The 21,743-nt window shown below is 40.0% G+C and overlaps 1 protein-coding gene across 1 annotated transcript in view; it reads right to left on the bottom strand.

Annotated features, from left to right (window-relative positions):
* Nucleotides 1–9,491, bottom strand: part of nr2f5 (nuclear receptor subfamily 2, group F, member 5) — a 38,765-nt gene extending 29,274 nt beyond the window's left edge. Inside the window, exon 1 of the mRNA XM_038276116.1 lies at nucleotides 8,746–9,491. Coding sequence (XP_038132044.1) covers nucleotides 8,746–9,112 — 367 coding nt within the window. The 5' untranslated portion in view covers nucleotides 9,113–9,491. The remainder of the gene's footprint in view (nucleotides 1–8,745) is intronic.
* Nucleotides 9,492–21,743: the final 12,252 nt, after the last annotated feature.

Raw genomic sequence — 21,743 nt, 5'->3', positions numbered from 1 at the left:
AATTTTATTCAGCGGCACTCAGGGCAAAATGTATGGAAACAGATAACGATCGATAACGGCAAATAGGTGGATGTCTGAATTTCTAGATGAGAGCTAAAAATGGAAATAAATTAAAATTTTTCTTATTTTCTTACTATCAACTCATCAATACATCGGATTTTTATCAGTTACAAATTTGCAGTAATTAAATTAGAATTTACAAATTACCTGTTAGGAATAACAACGTTATGAGTACAAAACACTAATTTATGTGTAGAAGTCATTTTTACTTTTACATTTCTGATGCCTACTCTTACATTTGTGATTGAAAATAGTTTTGTTGCAAAGTTGTAACTTTCTAAACTTGTATTTTCACTGAGTTGTATACAAGGAACAAATACAAACATTAAATTTATCTAAATTTTTTGACTTTCTTTAAGAAATTCCAACATCTCCATGTGTGTTTTTATTGCCATTTTTCTTACCCCATAAAATGACTCTTTAGATTTTAAAGGCTGCAAACTGCTGCCCTAAAATCTGCTTTAAAATGGATGAAAGGACCACCTTTAAAGTGCGATTAGTTTAGTATTTTCTAATGTCAAACAGAATTTAACATTGATGTCATTAAAGCTACAGTGTGTCATTTTTAGCGACATCTAACGTCCAGACTGCAGACCGCAGCAACATGAACATCTCCCCCCCACCGCTTCTCCCCCTCATCAGTACGGCGAGCGTTACGGGACAAAATGTCTTCCACGACGTCCGCATCACCTACCTTCTCAAGTGATGAGGTTTGTTTACATAGATAATTTTACAGATAGTATTTCATTAGTCTGTGTAGGGTATAGATTTCAGTACCGTCTCAGTTCATCTCTCTCAACTTGCCGTAGTTACTTTCGATCTTGCAATCGCTAGTTTGTTAGCTCTGCGCTGCCGTAGCGCAAAGATGTCTGCCTCCATGGCTGCGAGACCCGCTCCTATGTAATTATAAATAACGAATTCTAAGGCAACGCAAATATTAAGGTTAAGAGGCTGAGCTCTTAGATGATGATAAATAACATAGTTATGTATAATATATTACATTTCTGACTGTATATCCCTGTAATTATTACACACTGTAGCTTTAAATAAATCGACAAAATCACTCAAAGTGGGTCATTTATTTAATTTGCTATTACACTGCTCTACCCTTAGGGGGCAGACCCTGGGATGAATCAGTCAATGCCTCCACATGTTTGATGATACCGATACAATGAAAAAACACAAATATCAGCCGAAACTATCAGTACATCCTCGTTATGACAGACCGCAATACATGTACATACAGTCAGCCTGAGCAGATGGCCGCTCACACTGAGCCTGGTTCTGCTGGAGGTTTCTTCATGTTAAAAGGGAGTTTTTCCTCTCCACTGTCGCTACAGGCATGCTTAGTGTGAGGGATTGTATTTGAGTCAATGAGTCGAAGCAATCAACTGCTTTTCCTTAGATAGAAAACTTTGTATCAATCTGACTGGATGATCTGGTTGAACTGGAAAGTGACCTGAGATGACATGTGTCGTGAATTTGGCGCTATAGAAATAAACTGAATTGAATTGAATTGAAAAGACATTTCAGTTTTTCTGAACCAAATCAGACCAATTAGCAGCGTTTGATTGGAAAACATCAGGGTATGTTAATTAGAGGTGGGCGGATATAACACCATATTTTTGGCGGATATTAGCATTTTTTCAATTTCCAGTATCACGAAGGCTTAATCATTACTGCAGTGGTTCCAAAATAGTGGAGGGCACCCCCCAGGGGTCGCAGGGCGTAATTACAGGGGAAGGAGGTACAAATGAATCGAATTTATGATTGAATCTGAAAGTTATGTTTATTTATTGACAGCAACGTTGAAATCAGTTACGCAGTAGAATAAACAGCTAAACCGTAACTTATTTTACTCTTAAGTTTATTAAATTTAAAAGACGATTGTAATCCATTTTAATGCAATATTAGATTCACGGCTGTTGACTTTTCCTTGCAGCCCTGCCTTGAGATCACATGAAGCGCACGCGTTGCTGCTCCCTCCGATGTTAATGATCAGTCTGGTTTACTACTAATTTGTAGTGTTTTGTTTAAACTGAGACTTAAGTAACATTTTTTAACCACTATGGGGTTTTATTTTCATGTAATAGAATATCAAAGAAACTGCCCAAAAATATCAGGGATCAGTTAAATCGATCATGAAATGCTCAGTTTTTAAAAACCTGCATGGGTCGATCTGTAGTTGATACACTGTTGGACTAGTTCTCTCTGGCAGGATACATCCCCACCCCCCCACCCCTCACACTGTTGGACTTTGACTTCAGCCCGTCTGCTGCTTATGTTGTGCTTTAGGTTGACCTATATTCACAGCTGCTCTAAAATTATGTCAGCAGGGACGGATTTAGGAAATTTGGAGCCCTAGGCAAACACAGGCAGGGGGCCCCCTGAACTGAGAAGACGACACATAAAACAGCCCCATTCTCCAGATAGAGAAATGTTAATAGAATAGACATCCATTATCTGTTCTAGGTTGTGTCCCTCTCTTCTTGTCCCTTTTCTTCTTGTTTTCCTCTCTATGTTTTGTACTCAGCTGACTTTTCATGCTGTCCCTAAAGGAATGAAAGATTTTTTCCAAGCACTAAGCTCACTTAGCTGATTGCTCCTTCCTGTGTTTCCAAAAAGGCCAAAGTAAATAACCCAGTCCTTCTTTTCACTGCAGACAAGCCATGATCTGCTTATCTGTTCTCCATTTTTCATTTGGATGAAATAATAGCTGCATGAATCATGACAGCAGACAAGATAGAGGAGAGCAGGAGGCGGGGTTACCAATCTACTCGCTCTGGAGAGCAGAGTTCGCTGCTTTTAGATGTTGTCTCCAAAGTCTCCAGCAGCAGAAAAAAGTCTCTAGATTTGGCGCTAGGAGCTTTTTAGAAATCAAAGTTCTAGAGGGGTCTGAAAAGTGGCTAAATATAGCGACTAAAGCGCTAAGTTGGCAACACTGCTCTTTGCATGGTTTGTTTTCAAATGGTTTGCTGCTGTCTGTTTGGACCTTTCTGAACATGTGCAGCAAATGGACTGATCCAATATGGTGGACACTGAAGGGGGGGGGCTGAGACACACTTAATATTATCAGCGTTCTGATGGCATTTTAGCAAAAGGATTTTATGAAAAACATAATTAATGTGCACAAATAAGGAATAGTTGCATTAACCATACATGGAAACTAGGGATGCACGATATAATGGGCCCCCTATCGGTATCGGCCTTAAAACTGAATATCGGACATCGGCCACCCCACCGATATTTAACCCGATATTTGATCAGCTTCTGAGTTTCTAAAGTGTAAAAAAAAAAAAAAACTACTTCTTCTTCTTCCTCAAAAACTTCTTTTTTACAGACTTAAAAACTTCTAAAGACGAGGGAGAAATATTGATACATTAAAATATCCCAATATCTTCATATGCTGATATATTGCCATTTAAAAACACCATATCAATCTCTTTTACTAATGAAATATTGCTATATGTCATCGTTATGCTACGAAATCCCCCGAAAATTCGCGAAATTTTGCCATATTTTTATATGTTGATATATTGACGCGGTATCGATCTATTTTACTAACAAAATCTCACAAGAATTTGCAAAATATCACGAGAGTTTGTAACAGAACGATGAAATTTCACGAGATTTTGAAAGTAAAATAGATCGATACCGCGTTTTTAAAAATCAATTTGATATCAGCATATGAAAATATATGTGAGTATATTATTTTTCAAAGTGTCAGAAATGGATAACAAAACTGCTATTTTCAATGACTACTTATTTTTGTCCAGCTTTAACATCGGTATCGATATCGGTTATCGGCTACATGAGTTTTAAAATATCGGCATATCGGATATCGGCCAAAATCCCAATATCGTGCATCCCTAATGTAAACAGAGTTTTATGTGGTGTTTAGTGCTGGAATCACAGAATTAGGCGCTAACAACAGACGTTGGGCCTGTTTTCCATCAGAAACATCCACTTCCTCCACAAGCAGCATCTCTGCCCTGCTAATTCAGAGCACACAGACACAGCAGACAACATGACCTTATCATGGTGCATAAACGCATTCAGTGAGCCGCAGTCCGTGTCGTTCTGTCTTCAGTGACTCGTCCTTTCTGAATTAAAACACCCCCCCCCACCACCCTGCAGTTCAAAGGAACTGTCATGTCGATTCTCTTTGCTTCTCTGCTTCCCAGTCGACCCGCTACACTGCACCGACCAACAACTGCAGCTTCCATGTAGACGCCTGCCGACAGGAAAAAAAAAAAAAGGAAAGAATGACTCCATCCCTGCCAGCGCTTCAGACGTTTGATTCCAGCTGAAACGTTTTAGTCCTCAACAAATGATATTATGTTCAACAGAGGAAAGAGGTCACATGTCCCCTCTGGAGAGAGCGACTTTTAACATCTGCCACTCCGAGAAACCTTTAGAAATGTCTTCAGAGGCAGCTAAATATTCATTTACTCTGAACCAGAGTCCTGCAGACGAGTCGGGAGGTTTTTAACTCGCTGGTTTTTGTTCTGCTTTGGGGAAATCGTGGAATCAGGAGATGTTGAGTTAAACTGAAACACTTTAAAGCTCAACGATCTTTGAGAATTTTCTGCTTTCTGCGCAGAGGAAGCAGAGTTTGAACGTTTTCAGGACTTATTTCTGATCTTCCTGTGATGCGTTCAGGTGACCTTGGTGAATAATGCAGAAACTGGAGGTGGCTGGATGCTAAACAGTCCTGAGACCTGATTTCATCTTTAAGACAAGAAAAGCTGAATGAACTCAAACTTTTAAGGAAGTAAGTTTAGGTTTAGGTTTTGCTTTTAGAATTACCAAACCTTAAATTATTTTTTCTGCTATTTCTAAGTAGTTTTAACTTAGATAATATAATAAATAAGCAAATAATCTTTAATAATAACTTTGCAACAACTTTTTTTTTATAACTTTTTACTTTAGAAATATACTTTTAGAAATTTCTGTATGTTTTGTTTTATATTAATATATGTTTACCGATGATAGCCATGAAAAACCAGATAAAATGATGGAAGAAACGGCTGAATGACAGATGAAACATGGATAAACAACATCTCTGTGTTTAGAGTAAAGAAGCTAGAAAGCAGATGAGGAATTTGTTTTGTTTACTTCTTCTCTTAATCGTCCCATTATTTATCGGTTGTGTTTAATATTCTTTTAAGTGTTATTTATACTTTGCTGATGTGTAACTTGATCAATTTATGTTTGGAAAAATGTACAAAGATGAAAAATAAAAGTTCAAAAAATACAAAAAGTTGATATTTTTATTTGGATTTTATTGTCCCTCTGTGGGGAAAATTCTTATCTAATTGTGTCATCCAATTATTTTGCTTTCAGTAACAGTCTGGGCTTCAAACCGCCAACCTTTGTGGTCACAAAGAATCAGAAAATCTGTTCCTCAACGCTATAAATATATGTTATGCTTAGATAATAAATAAATAAGATGACTTCGTACTTCTCCAGCAGCTGTTTTTATTGTTAAAATTAAACCTTAAGCAAACAGTCAGCCTCAAAAAGTTGATTTTCCCACATTTCCCGACAAAAACACCAAAGTTAGCAGAATTCAAGCTGTGGAAATAACCTACAAGTTAGAGGTAAAAGTACTGGAAACTACATAAAAGTCCATTAAAACATACGTGTAGATGTATGAAAACTTAAATAAGTTTAAAGATTTTATTTGATTCTTGTTATCAACTCAGATGCATCAGATCTTATGTGAGAATACAGGTTTATAAGTTAAAACTCAGCAACAATACAATAAAAAATTAGACATTAGGAAGTAAGAATCACACATTTATGAGAATAAATCTGAAATATACCAGTTATGGTGATTTGTAATCATACATTTGTGATTCCTGTTTGTAAAATTGTGATTTCTATTTGGGGTTTTTTCCGCAAAGTGTAAAATATTTGACTTAAATTTACACATTTAGATATCTACAAACGTATTTCTAACTCAATATCATTCATCTGATAATGTAAAAGATCACAACCACCTTTTATTACAGACTTACATTAATGTTTCTGTATTTAACACTTGGTTTCCACCTTTTGGTTGTTCCCAAAAATGATTTTTGTTTTGTAATCGTTTTCTTTAGAGTGAGGATACAGATGCTTTAATTAAATATTCATTGTTTCTCAACAAAGAAATGAAATTCATAACAAATTCTCTCGTTAAAAGCCAGAAAGTCTTTGCAAAGAAATGCTCCAGTAATGATGGTAACCCAACAAAGTAGCGCCTCTTAAAATGTTCAATATTAATGAGCCACAAGAGTCTCTGTTCCACTATATTTACACAAAATTACACACCTAGAAGGAATAAGTGGAATAAAGTACATTATTGATGATGATTGTTGCTATAAACGCTGCAAACCACCACTTTCTGCCAGATTAAAGCGTTTCAGCCACTAAAACCTGCTTCAGTGACGACCTTTCACTGCTGTGAGGAACCAACCCAAGGGGAGAAATCCACCTTTAACACCAAAATGCTCATTTATGGCAGGTGTACGGAAGAGGATTAGGGCCACTGAAAAAAAAGAAAAAAGTTAACAGATTTTTTTTTTTTTTTTTCATTTATTTTATGGGGGAAAAGTCAGAATTCTGACTTTAATCTCAGAATTCTGAGTTTTTTTCTCAGAATTCTCACTTTTTTATTGTCAGAATTCAGTCAGAATTCAGAGATTAAAGTCAGAATTCTGAGAAAAAAGTCAGAATTCTGACTTTTTTCCCCCATGTTAAACTGAAATAAAATGTAAAAATCAGTTAACTTTTTTTTTTTTTTCAGTGGCCCTAATCCTCTTCCGTACAGATGGAATTCATCAGCTTGAAAAAATATTTAGTCCAAGCAGTTCTTTGTAAAAATTCAGGTTCAAACCCTTAAAGGCGACAACCTTCCTGACCGCTGCTACATGTTCATTATGTTAGAATTCATGTTTGATTCTGATACTTAGACTTAACCCAAATTATTAAGCGATATGCTGCTAATGACATCATTTTAAGGAGTTTATTTTTGGGAGATAATCCTGTTCGTCTTTCTTAACAGGGTAGAACATTTATATATATTTTTCAAGCCAGCTATGCAGCAACAGGTTGGGGCAGGGCTCTGATCTTATTCTAAACTGAATAAATTTTTTTTTTTTAAAGTCCAGCTACCTTTTTCTTCTGATATTTCATTAAACCACTTTAACTGGTATAAATATTTATAGCATTTTTTATCTTGAACAATAAAGGCACAATTTCTTATCACTTCCATTCAAACATATTAAAACTTTCCAATACTTTAACACAAACAACCAACCTACCAAAGCCTAAATTAGTAAATTAGACAGACAATAATAAAGAATATATATTTTTTTTAGAGAATTTAGAAAAGTTTCATGGTAATTTGGTCCCAAATAAAATGAAAAATGGCAATCATTTTTAAAAAGAGATTTTTTTTTACGTCTGATTGTTAAAGCAGATCTAAAGGATGCGCAGCTTTTCTTCAGATGTAAACACGTTGAGCCGCATCAGGACATTTCTTCGGGTTCATCCAAACGGAAAGGAGCGTGACCGACTCGGCGTGGCTTGCGGGTTTCTACTGTCCGCCCGCACTGTCACGCACACAGAGGCGGGAAGAGTTCACTAGCAGGAACCCTTGAGGCTCGGATCGGAGCATTGCAACCTTTTCCAACCTGTCTGGAGTTACATTTTTAAGGCTTAAAAAATGGAAAGAGCCGCGGAGACGCACTCTGCTTCATTACCCAAGTGCCCTTCAGCAGGGTCGGCTGCTGCTGACCTCATTCAGTCTCCTGGCAGGGATATGAATTAAACTAAATTATGAAATATTTATTGAACTGTAGACAAATTACGCACGAGTCGGGTTATTTTGCTTAAATTTGTGCGCAACTCCCCCCTCCCCATCATGATCAGATCAGCTCAGAAATTTTTGATATTTTGTTTAAAAGATGCGCCAAAAAAGATAACCAACCACCGCGCAGCAATTAGCAGATATCAGTTTTTTTTGTCTCATTTTTTGGTTCCAGTGTGCGCCAGAGCGCGCGCCTTAGCGGTCAGCGCGCGCCTTAGCGGGCTTGGTGTCGCTGCTTGATGATAATTAATAAGGCGAAGCGCTTCTCTCCACCAACACGTTTCCACTGAACCCCTTTGGAATCAACTGACCCGTTGTTAATCCAGCACAATGCAACAAATGTAGCGGCATCCACTTATAGCGGCTCCTGGGGTCGCTTAACAAACAGAATAATCAACGCGTAGAAACAAAGGAGGGGGGGGGGGGGTGGCATGAATGCGTCGGGATTTGGAAAATGTGTGAGAAATAAGCGCTGCGATGCTGCAGGTGGTGCGGCTGATTATTGGGTTTTCTTTTTTTAAGGGGTTTGGAGGAACATCGGAGCTCCGCTGTCCCATATGACGCGCCTTCCAAACTGGCAGAACGTCATGTTTTAGATGTGTTGCAACAAGAGCAGCCGGATCAGAGTGAGTTGGCAGCTGCTCCAGAAATGTCTTATTTTAGCACGAAAGACATGAAAAGGTCAGATCTGTCTTAAAGCGGAGCTGGAAACCTGATTTTAATTGTTTTGTTTTTAATCAGATGTCCGATGGTTCAGTTTTACGCACAGGTCGGTGATCTTTTGAGCAGTTTTAATTAAAAAGATAATAAAAGAATAACCGGCTTACCTTCTCTTCTCATACCGACTTTGAGACACTTCTTCAGCCGGCAGAACTGGCACTGGTTCCGATGGTGCTGGTCGATGGGACAGTCTCTGTTCCCCCTGCAGGTGTAAGTCAGGTTCCGCCTCACCGAGCGCTTGAAGAAGCTTTTGCATCCCTCGCAGGTGAACTGTCCGTAGTGCTTCCCGCTGGACTTGTCCCCGCACACCATGCAGTCCACGTTGGGGAGCTTGTCCCCGGAAAGCGCGTCGTTCCCCGGGGTGGAACCGTTAGGAGTCCCCGGTCCCCCGCCGGGCTCCTGGCCGCACATCTGCAGCTGAGAGCCCGGGTCTGCAGAAATGTTCTCTGGCCACTGGTTTACTACCATTGCCATGCTACCCCTTTCCTCCGAAGCGCTTCGTTTTACTCAGAGAAGAAGTCGGAGTGCGCGCTGGAGATCCGTCTTGTCTTCTGGGAGGAAAACAGAGAAGCTTTCCACTGAGGGTCAGCGGTCAGAGCTGAACCAAGTCGGTTTAACAATGACTTAATATTTTTGGATTATAGAAGTGAGAAATAGCGGAGGATCGACATGATCGACGCAGAACTGCAGAGTCTACAACTCCAGGCGCTCCTCTGTGCGCAGCGATCCATAAACGCGTCGTTGTTCAGGGCGGAAGCTCTCCAGAAAGTCAGTCCAACAAGTCAGCAGGTTGGCTGTCAGAGTGGGAATACTGTCAGGAATCCTGCGGAGCTTCTTATCCTGAACTGACGGGGGGGGGGGGGGGGGGGGGGGGGGGGGGGGTTGCAGGAGGAAACCCTGTTCGGTCTTTAAACCACTAAACTGAACTAATTCTCACCACGTGTTTATGATTTTAAGGGAAGGATTATTTTAGTCCCAAAGACTCAATGTGAAAGTCCAGAGAAGGGATTCCTGCTTCCTCTTCGCAGAGAATTGGAAAACTGGTTTCAGTTTTGCGCAAAACTATTTACACACAAACCGATTTGGATTCTGGATGAAGGTCCGCGAGGAAAGGAAAGATCCAAACACCAGCGCGCGCCGTGCCGCCTTCACGCTGGTGTCCAGTCTGCGTCGGCCGGAGTCACAGCTCCAGTCCGGGTAGAGGAGTCAGGAAAGGGACGCCCCCCCCCGCCGGTGCTCCATATAAGGGAATAAACGCCAAATAAGGCCGCTTCTCCTCCCCTCTGCGCGTGAAGAGGGACGTGATGGACCCGCCGCCATTGGCCAGAAAACTCTGGTAAAAGGCCGATGAGCTCTGATTGGGAGATGGGTGAATGGGATGGGAGGAACAACAGAGGGATGTCTCAGATCTGCAGAATGTTGGTCTGGATTTATTTCTCATCAATTTTCACATCAAACTTCCCACTTAAATAATATATCTGACACAGGGGCGGATTGAGGAAACATGGGGCCCTAGGCAAAGGCAGGCAGGGGGCAAATAAAACACCCATTATAGAGATAGAGACATTTTAATAGAATAGTCATACAATATTTTTTCTATGTTTTGTCCCTCTCTTCTTGTCCCTTTTGTTGTTGTTTTAGTCTTTGCACTGCAAAAATGATCTAGAAATAAGTAAAAATGTCTTAAAGGAATAGTACACCCAAAACATGATTAGCCTTCATTTTCTACTCACCCCCATGCTGAACAACACTCTGGAGTACTTTTTTGATATCTCAATGCATCTGGAGATCTGGGAGGCTTCTTGCTGTCTGCTGACATTCAAATAATGGAGGTCTATGGTGAAAGGTAGAAAGGTAGAAAGGCAGAAAGGTCCATAAAAGTCCACAAAAAACGTGTCAATATTCCTCCATACTGCTCGTCCAATGTATTCCAAGTGTCCTGAGTGGGTAGCATCCAGAATTTACTCGAAACGAAGTCATTTAGAATGTTTTTAGAGCATAAACAGTGGTGTATTCTGCATTATCGCTCAGGTTTGGCGATAATGCAGACGGGGTCTCTGAGATAATTAACAGCGACATGTAGTGTTTGGAGGGTTTAACACTGAAAACAATGGAGGTTATTTTTCCCAGATATGCTCCTGATTTGTAAAATGGAATAAAGGATATAGAGGAAGTGCATCTATCTATCTATCTATCTATCTATCTATCTATCTATCTATCTATCTATCTATCTATCTATCTATCTATCTATCTTAGACTTAGACTATCTATCTATCTATCTATCTTAGACTTAGACTATCTATCTATCTATCTTAGACTTAGACTATCTATCTATCTATCCATTTCCGTTTCCGGTGTGTGATCGTAGGTAGTAGATGTGGACGTGAGAGTGGCGCTAGTTTCAATGGTGATTCTTTCCCTGGTGTATTTTGGTTTCAAACTTTCTTTCCAACTGTTCTTAATGCACCAAAACAGGTAAGAATATTTTGTTTCTTTGTGTGAGTGTTAGGTAAGTAACTGTGGGGTTAGATAGGTGTGTGTGAGGAGGCATGGCGTCCTCCGAGACGCCTCCTCCGTCCATCAGGCAGGGGGTCCGGATAGTCCCTGCGGACGCCTCTGTAACTGTGGAGGAGGTGTTGTTGACTGTAGGTGAGCAGGTAGGTTATGGTAAATTGTCTCATGCTTCGCGCATGAATAAAGCGGTTGTGGTGTTTTTTAAGGACGAGTCCACCGTCCACCAGCTGATTGAGTCCGGAGTAATTGTCCGGGACTCCTTAGTGGAGGTTAGCCCACTGGCTGTGCCGTCCACGCGGATCACTGTATCCGGTGTTCCGCCGTTCATTCCGAACGCCCTGCTGGAAAATGAACTCCGTAGATTCGGAAAAATGGCGAGCGGGTTCCGGACCGTTAATTTGGGGTGTAAGGACCAGAAACTGAAGCATGTCCAGTCTTTGAGACGACAGGTGTTCATGTTTCTGGAATCCCCCACACAGACACTGGAGGTGTCCTTCCGTGTGAAGCACGGTGATGGGCTTTACATGGTGTATGCCAGCTCGGGACACATGAAATGCTTTGAGTGTGGAGATGTCGGACATAAAAGATCAACATGTCCACATAAACAGCAGGAGAATGGGCACTTGTTAGATAACGAAGGGGGCTCCGCTGCTCCCGGGTCCGCGCGCGGCGCTGCACCCGTGGGGATCGCCGCGGGGACCGGCGCGAACCCCGCGGAGCCCGTGGCAAATTCCGCACTGGCCGCGGAGGGTCCCGGGGCGGCGAGCCGGATTCCCGTAGCTGGGGACCTGGTAGTCGCGGGCCCGGTAATCCTGAGTCCCGTGACTGTAGCTGGGAGCTCTGTGGCTGTTGTAGAGGCTAATATGCCGGAGTATAATGTTGAAACGGAGATCTTTAAACCGATTGAGGTGGAGAAGAAGCAGGAGACTGAGGCTGTAGAAAGTGTAACTGAGACACAGGTAGAGAGCATTCAAGACAGAGCTAGCACCGGCGAGGCAGCACAGGGGGAAGTCTGTAGCCAGACTTCATGTAGAGATGACATGGACTATGAATCTGAGTCAGACACAGCATCCATCTGTGAAGCGGTAAGCAGAAGGACTGATCTCTATTCTTTAGAGGAAATTAATGAGTTTCTGGATGAAACATTCAACAAATCAGTCAAAGTCAGTGACTACTTTGTAGATACAGATAAATTTATTAAATCAGTTAGTATACTAAAGAGGCTGGTTAGCAATGACCTCCTAGATGAAAAGAAGCGCTACCGTTTGAATAAACATCTGGCAATCCTTAGGAAGGCTCAGAAAGAGAAAACTGTAAAAAGGTCCAGGAGATAGATCCAATATGAATCTACACATGGTGAATTTTTCTTCTTACTGTTTAATGCTGGGTTCAATCTTTACCCTTTTTCTCTTTTACAATATCTCCATGGAGAGTCTAAAAATAGGATGTCTAAACATCAATGGGGGGAGAGACAAACATAAGAGAGCTTTAATATCAGAGCTGATTTCTCAAAAAAAGATTGATGTGTTATTCCTACAGGAAACACATACCACTCTAGCAGACAATACAGATTGGGAATTAGGGTTGGGGGGGTCGAGGTTTCCTAGCCACGGCTCTAATCTGAGTGCAGGTGTAGCCATTTTGTTTGCGAAACACATTGTTCTATCACAGGTAACAGTCTCTGAGATAGAACTGGGGCGTATACAGGTGGTGCAGGCTACAATAAAAGAAACACCTTTTGTGTTTGTTAATGTGTATGCTTACACCTTTGCTGGTAGTCGGATCAGCCTCTTACAAAAACTTAATGAAGGATTAAAACAGTTTAGCAGCAGCTCGGTTGTAGTGGTGGGAGGAGACTGGAACTGCACTACCAATTATTCAATGGACAGGAATGGGAGAGAGCCCAGCCCATCATCAGCCTCTTTATTAGCAAAAATAATTAAAGAGAACAGTTTGGTAGATGTTTGGAGGACAATCCATCCAAATACCAGACAGTATACCTGGGTAAAAGTCACTGAGGGCCGGGTTAGTGCAGCCAGACTGGACAGGATTTATGTCAGTAACACATGCAGCAATAGGCTAACTAAAGCCATGATATCACCAGTTGGTTTTTCAGATCATCACTTATTAACTGTTCATTTTTCTTTAATGGTGCCTCCTCAAAGATCTCCCTATTGGCATTTTAACGTAAGACTAATCCATGATAAAACTTTCTGTCAGTCTTTCACCGATTTCTGGGGTGAATGGAGAAACAGAAAGTTGGGGTTTGAAAGCATAGATCAATGGTGGGAGGTGGGGAAAACACAGATTAGAATTTTTTGTCAACAATACACATCACACACAGAAGCAATAGTAAGGGATCAGGTTGAGTTACTGGAAAGGGAACTTCATGTATTGGAAGAAGACATAACTAATGGGGTGGACATAAATAATGATGATAATAAGACTTGGGAGAAGAAGAGGGCATCATTAAGCAGGTTTTTACATGAAAAAGCTAAAGGAGCTTTAATAAAATCTAGAATACTATCTATTAAAGACATAGATTCACCTACTAGATTCTTTTTTAAGTTGGAAAGAAAGGTCAGGCAACATAATCAGATGATGCACCTTAAGAGCTCCAATGGGTCGGTGACCAGGGACCCATCTGAGATGAGGAGGCTGGCCATAGATTTCTACAGCAACTTGTTTAAAGCGGATGAGTGTGACCCAGATCGTGTGGAAGAGATACTGGAGGGACTCCCTCGTTTAGGGGAGGCGTCGGCAGCCTTCCTGGAGTCCAAGGTGCAGTTTGAAGAGCTGTCTACAGCGGTGAGCCAGCTCAGCTGTGGGCGGGCGCCTGGTGTCGATGGGCTTCCAGCGGAATTTTATAAGACATTCTGGAACCTAATTGGAAACGATCTAATGGACGTTTTCGAAGGATGTTTGGACTCTGGGACGTTACCGACGAGCTGTAGGAGGGCAGTACTGACGTTACTGCCAAAGAAAGGAGATTTGGGACTACTACAGAACTGGCGACCGGTATCACTACTTTGCACTGACTATAAAATTCTAGCCAAAGTACTGGCGAATAGACTTAAAAAATATTTGGACTCAATTGTAGACGACAGCCAGACATACTGTGTCCCTGATAGGACAATAATGGACAATTTGTTTTTACTCAGAGACATCATAGATCTGTCAAAATTCCAGGAATTAGATATAGGCCTGCTTTCTCTGGACCAAGAAAAGGCATTTGATAGAGATTGATCACAAATACTTGGGTTTAAAAAAAATTAAAGCTTTTGGTTTTTGGTAATTTTTTTTATTTCATGTAATTTAGTTGTTGTATTCAAGGGTCACTGTATTATTGAAAAAAGGGGGGAGGGAGGGGGAAATTAGCAGACCGGGTTTTGTTTCAGGAGGGATCAGGCAGGGAAGTCCTCTTTTTTGGGGTGCTTTTATTTTTTGGCTATTGACCCCTTTTTGCATCACTCAGGAATTTAAAAATCAGGTTTAAAATTACAGACAAACAAATGTTTTCGGGTTTGGTTTTTCAGGGTATGCTGATACGTCACAGTTTTTTTAGGTTTCCAAAAAGAAGTTTTGGGGCTCTGGAACAAAAGCTAAAACTATCGAGCAAGCTCTTCACAAAGGGTTAAAAAGGTCGAAGTTTTGAGGGGGCTCCCTTTCTGGGGAGTGGGAAAAATGTTTGGGGGCCGGCCTTACCAGCCGGGTGCGTGGAGCACAGAGGGGGTGAAGGTTTAGGGGTTTATCTAGGGAATGGTGACTTTCAGTTTAAAAAATGGGAGGGGATATGAGAAAAAAAAGGTGCCCATTGTCTAGATGGGAAAAGGGTCCCCCCCAAACTTTTTATACAGGGGGAGGGGCTTTTGGTTTTCTAACAGTTTTAAACAGCATCCCTGGGTTTGGCAACGGGCCACCGTTCTAGTTCCCCCGAAAAAATATTAGAAAAAGTTAACAGAAGACACTGGTTTGGGCTTTTGGGTGGCTATCATTTGGGTTTGAATTTAGCTGTGCTGTTTTTTTACCTGTGGGGGGGAAGGGGGCAAGGCTAAAACCCCAGGAGCCGCATAAAATGCGCTTCGGCTCCCGGGCGGCACAGAGTACTTTTAAAAAATCACAGCAGCCCCCGGGCTGAAAAAGGCATCCTTTTCTGCTGCAAAAAAATTGGGAAAAAAACACTACGATAAGCATCCTTTTTTTTGGAATTGAAGGGGGAAGGGCACTAAAACAAACTTTCCCTTTTTTATAAATCAAATTGGGGTGACTTTGGGGAACAGTTTTAAAAAGAAAAAGGGACTTTCACTCAGGGGTATGGGGGCAATAGGCGATGAACCTTTGGTTTCCCTAACCCAGCCTAAAAGCAGAATTCTGGCCTCTTTAAAAGTATTTCCCAAAAAATGTTCACCCGCAGCGGGGCTTACAAAGCTGCAGGATGAGGGGAGATGGTCAATGGAAAGTGCTGCGAAAAAGGGGAGGAAAACAGGGCTAAATCCTTACGCCTCAAAGGAAAAAGGGCTGGTGCAGGAGGAAAGGTTGGACTTCCCGGAAACCCTTTAGAGGGCACTAGAGACAGGGGGAGCATCTGGAGGGGTTTCCCCAAAACTTTTCTATTGTGGGGGGGGGAGTGGTGGAAAAGGAGGAAACAGATGGGGTTTCCCGCGTCAAATTTGGAACACCAGAACTGAGGAACTTCTCTGAAACCCAAAAAGAATCCCAAAAAAGGTTTTCATTTAAAATCCAGAACAGAGCGATGCTGGTAGGGGGCAAGGGGTCGAGGTGGTCGGGGTGGGGTTTGCGGCCCGGTTCATCTCCCCGGGGCAGCTGGGGAAGGCCCTGTACAAAACCCCCTGGAGAAAGTTGGGGCGGTTTTCCCGTGGAGGATTGAAAACGGGCCCCTTTGGGAAAAAAACAGCCCCTGGCCCGTATTGAAACACAGGGGAGGGAGGGCAAAGGGCATTTTTGTCAGGCGGAGGAGACACTAGAACACCTGTGGATAGGGGTGTACCCCGAAAAAGGTCCCCCGGTTTTTTCCCTTTTTTTGCAGTGGGGGGAGATAAAGGGAAATTTAAATTTTAAAAGGGGAATTTTTATTTTTGGGGCCCCAAAACTCGGCAGCACAAAAGGAAAAAATTTGTTTGGTTTAATTTTTTTTTTGGGACAAAACAAAAATGAAACATTTTGGTTGAGCTTAAAGGGGGAATAAAATGAAGGGGGGAGGTTCTGCAGGGAACTTGAGTTGAAAGTTTTTGGGTTTGGGGGGTGCAGTCTCAGGCCCGAATTTGCTTATTATAAGATGGTTTTTAGACCTGAAATGGTTTTTTTCTATTTGGGGGATTGGGGATGTTTTTTGCGGGAATTTGATGGGTGATGTGCTTAATTTTTAAGTTTTTGAGGGGATGGGGGGTTTTGAGGATGTTGTATATGATTGTATCTATCTATTTTTAATTATGTACGTTTATTGGGAAACGGAAAAAAAAAAAGGGCCCAAAAAAGTCAGTTTTCCCCCGGGGATCTTTTCTTAGACTTTAAATATCCTATCTATCTATCTTTGAATTAACTATCTATCTACTATCCCTTTGATTAGACTAACATTATCAAACTTTGGGCTTGACTATCTTTTCTATCTATCTTAGACTTAGAAATCTATCTGTCTTAGACATAGACTATCTATCTATCTGTTTAGACATAAAACTATCTTTTTCTATTTTATCTTAGAAATATCCCATCTATCTTAGACTTAGACTATCTATCTATCTATCTTAGACTTAGACTATCTATCTATCTATCTTAGACTTAGACTATCTATCTATCTATCTTAGACTTAGACTATCTATCTATCTATCTTAGACTATCTATCTATCTATCTTAGACTTAGACTATCTATCTATCTATCTTAGACTTAGACTATCTATCTATCTATCTTCGACTTAGACTATCTATCTATCTATCTTAGACTTAGACTATCTATCTGTCTTAGACATAGACTATCTATCTATCTGTCTTAGACATAGACTATCTATCTATCTATCTTAGACTATCTATCTATCTTAGACTTAGACTATCTATCTATCTATCTTAGACTTAGACTATCTATCTATCTATCTATCTTAGACTTAGACTATCTATCTATCTATCTTAGACTTAGACTATCTATCTATCTATCTTAGACTTAGACTACCTATCTATCTTAGACTATCTATCTATCTTAGACTTAGACTATCTATCTATCTATCTTAGACTTAGACTATCTATCTATCTATCGTTCTTAGACTTAGACTATCTATCTATCTATCTTAGACTTAGACTATCTATCTATCTTAGACTTAGACTATCTATCTATCTATCTTAGACTTAGACTATCTATCTATCTATCGTTCTTAGACTTAGACTATCTATCTATCTTAGACTATCTATCTATCTTAGACTTAGACTGTCTATCTATCTATCTATTTTTAATTATGTACGTTTATTGTAACTGAAAAAATGGACCAATAAAGTCAGTCCATGGGTATCTATCTTAGACTTAGACTATCTATCTATCTATCTTAGACTTAGACTATCTATCTGTCTATCTTAGACTTAGACTATCTATCTATCTATCTTAGACTTAGACTATCTATCTATCTATCTATCTTAGACTTAGACTATCTATCTATCTTAGACTTAGACTATCTATCTATCTTAGACTTAGACTATCTATCTATCTTAGACTTAGACTGTCTATCTATCTATCTATCTATCTTAGACTTAGACTATCTATCTATCTTAGACTTACACTGTCTATCTATCTATCTATCTATCTTAGACTATCTATCTATCTATCTTAGACTTAGACTATCTATCTATCTATCTATCTTAGTCTATCTATCTATCTATCTATCTAAGTCTATCTATCTATCTATCTTAGACTATCTATCTATCTATCTTAGACTATCTATCTATCTATCTTAGACTATCTATCTATCTATCTATCTATCTTAGACTTAGACTATCTATCTATCTATCTTAGACTTAGACTATCTATCTATCTTAGACTTAGACTATCTATCTATCTTAGACTATCTATCTATCTATCTTAGACTATCTATCTATCTTAGACTATCTATCTATCTATCTTAGACTATCTATCTATCTATCTTAGACTATCTATCTATCTATCTTAGACTATCTATTTATCTATCTTAGACTATCTATCTATCTATCTTAGACGTAGACTATCTATCTATCTATCTTAGACTTAGACTATCTATCTATCTATCTATCTTAGACTTAGACTATCTATCTATCTATCTATCTTAGACTTAGACTATCTATCTATCAATCTTAGACTTAGACTATCTATCTATCTTAGACTTAGACTATCTATCTATCTATCTATCTTAGACTTAGACTATCTATCTATCTTAGACTTAGACTATCTATCTATCTATCTTAGACTTAGACTATCTATCTATCTATCTTAGACTAAGACTATCTATCTATCTATCTTAGACTTAGACTATCTATCTATCTTTCTTAGACTTAGACTATCTATCTATCTTAGACTATCTATCTATCTTAGACTTAGACTGTCTATCTATCTATCTTAGACTTAGACTATCTATCTATCTTAGACTTAGACTGTCTATCTATCTATCTATCTTAGACTATCTATCTATCTATCTTAGACTTAGACTATCTATCTATCTATCTTAGACTTAGACTATCTATCTATCTATCTTAGACTTAGACTATCTATCTATCTATCTTAGACTTAGACTATCTATCTATCTTCACGTTTCCCCACTCAGTGACACACCCACTGAGAAGCCCACTCTGGTGATTGGCAGCTCCATAGTCAGAAACGTGGCATTAGAGACACCAGGGACCATAGTCAAATGTTTGCCGGGGGCCAGAACGGGCGACATCAAATCCTACCTGAAACTACTGGCTAAGGATAAGGTTAAATACGGTAAGATTGTTATTCACGCTGGTGGTAATGACACCCGGTTACGCCGATCGGAGGTCACTAAAATTAGTGTTGCTTCGGTGTGTAAGTTTGCCAAAAAAAAATGTCGGACTCCGTAATTTTCTCTGGTCCCCTCCCTGATCTGACCAGTGATGACATGTTTAGCCGCATGTCGTCATTCAACCGCTGGTTGTCTAGGTGGTGTCCTGAAAACAACGTGGGCTACATTAATAATTGGCAATCCTTTTGGGGAAAGCCTGGTCTGATTCGGAGAGACAGCATCCATCCCACTTTGGATGGTGCAGCTCTTCTTTCTAGGAATCTGGCCACATTTATTAGTCCTCCAAAACCCTGACCACCCAGGGTGCAGACCAGGAAGCAGAGTTGTAGTTTAACACACATCTCTGCAGCTTCTCTACTGTTACCCACTCTTTACTCCATCCAGACAGTGTCTTGCCCACGACCAAAATCTAATAAATTAGCAAAGATTCCCAAAGGAGTAAATCATGATAATCTAATTAAAATCAAAATAACTTCAATTGGGGAAAAAGTTAAAACAATTAAATGCGGTCTGTTTAACATAAGATCGCTTTCCTCTAAAAGTCTGCTAGTTAATGACTTGATTTGTGATAATCACATTGACTTGTTTTGCCTTACAGAAACCTGGCTGCAGCAAGAGGATTATGTGAGCATAAATGAGGCAACTCCTTCAAGCTATTTAAATTTTCACATACCCAGAAGTTCTGGGCGAGGAGGAGGAGTAGCAACAATCTTCCAGTCTGACTTACTGATTACTCCCAAAACAGTTAATACCTACAACTCTTTTGACCATTTAACCCTTAATTTCCCTGATCCAAATTTCAAGGCAAGAAAACCTCTTCTTTTTGTAACTTTGTATCGTCCACCAGGTCCCTACTCTGAATTTTTAGATGAGTTTTCAGAGTTCCTTTCTGATTTGGTATTAAATACTGACAGGGTCATCATAGTGGGAGATTTTAACATCCATGCTGACATTGAAGGCGATAGCTTAAGAGCAGCCTTTAATGCTATCTTAGACACTATTGGCTTTGTTCAAAATGTGAATAGTCCCACACATTCTCATCTTCATACTTTGGATCTTGTGCTGACATACGGCATAGAATGTGAAGAAATAACAGTATTTCCTCACAACCCTGTCCTCTCTGACCGCTTTCTAATAACCTTCAGGATTACTTTAACAGAGTTCTCCTCCCCCAAAAAAAGGTTCAATTTTAGTAGATCTTTATCAGATAGTGCAGTTATAAATTTTAAAGAATCCGCTTCACTTTCTCTCTCCTCTGTGTCACTGAGCAGTGCTGCAGAGTGCAAAAGCTTAGCTTATTCCCCTTCACAGGTTGATGATTTTGTTGATGGGGTTGCTAGTTCTCTGCGTACTGCCTTAGACAACGCAGCTCCTTTGAAAATGAAAACCGTTAAAAATAGAAAGCTTGCTCCTTGGTTTAATGCAGAGCTGCGTACTTTGAAGCAAAATGCTAGGAAACTGGAGAGAAAATATCGCTCCACAGGCCTGCGGGAGTCCTTCCAAGTCTGGAAAAATGGTTTACTGCTGTATAAGAGGACCCTTTGTAAAGCAAGAGCAGCATACTTCTCCTCATTAATAGAGGAGAATAAGAATAATCCTAGATTTCTTTTTAATACAGTTGCCAAACTCACCCAGAGCCATAGCTCTGTTGAACCATCCATTCCACCTGCTCTTAGCAGCAATGATTTTATGCGATTCTTTATAAATAAGATTGATCTTATTAAAAATAAGATCATAAGCACTCCTCTATCCGCGATTGTACCTGAGGTAGTCATGGAATCTGAACCGGGTTTAGACTGCTTTGATCCAGTTGAACTTTCTGAATTAGCAAAATTATTGTCTTCATCTAAGCCTTCAACTTGTATGTTAGATCCAGTTCCAACCAGGTTATTTAAGGAGGTATTCCCTTTGATCTCCTCCTCCATTTTAGACGTGATTAATCTATCTCTGTTACAGGGATATGTACCTAAAGCTTTTAAGGTTGCTGTAATTAAACCTCTGCTTAAGAAACCGTCTCTTGACCCAGATGACTTGGTCAATTATAGACCAATATCCAATCTTCCTTTCTTATCCAAAATTCTTGAGAAAGTAGTTGCCAAACAAGTTTGCGATCACTTACACCATAATGAACTTTTTGAAGAGTTTCAGTCTGGCTTTAGAGCTCATCATAGCACTGAAACAGCTCTGGTGAAAGTCACTAATGATATTCTCATGGCCTCAGATAATGGACTTGTATCTGTGCTCGTCCTGTTAGATCTTAGTGCTGCATTTGATACAGTTGACCATAATATTCTTTTAGAAAGACTTGAATATTTTGTTGGAATTAAAGGAACAGCACTAGACTGGTTTAAATCTTATCTATCTGATCGAATTCAGTTTGTTTATGTTAATGATAGATCTTCAACACACTCAAAGGTTACCTGTGGAGTACCACAGGGATCAGTGCTAGGACCAATTCTCTTTACTTTATACATGCTCCCAATTGGTAGAGTTATTAGACAGCATGGGATTAATTTCCACTGTTATGCTGATGATACCCAGCTATATCTGTCTATAAATCCAGATGAAGCTAACCCATT

This window comes from Cyprinodon tularosa, unplaced genomic scaffold (genome assembly GCF_016077235.1).
Source record: "Cyprinodon tularosa strain WSP-4 unplaced genomic scaffold, ASM1607723v1 ctg998, whole genome shotgun sequence".
Classification (NCBI taxonomy): Eukaryota; Metazoa; Chordata; class Actinopteri; order Cyprinodontiformes; family Cyprinodontidae; genus Cyprinodon; species Cyprinodon tularosa.
Note: the sequence above shows the minus strand (reverse complement) of the source record. Positions and strands in the feature narration are given on the sequence as shown.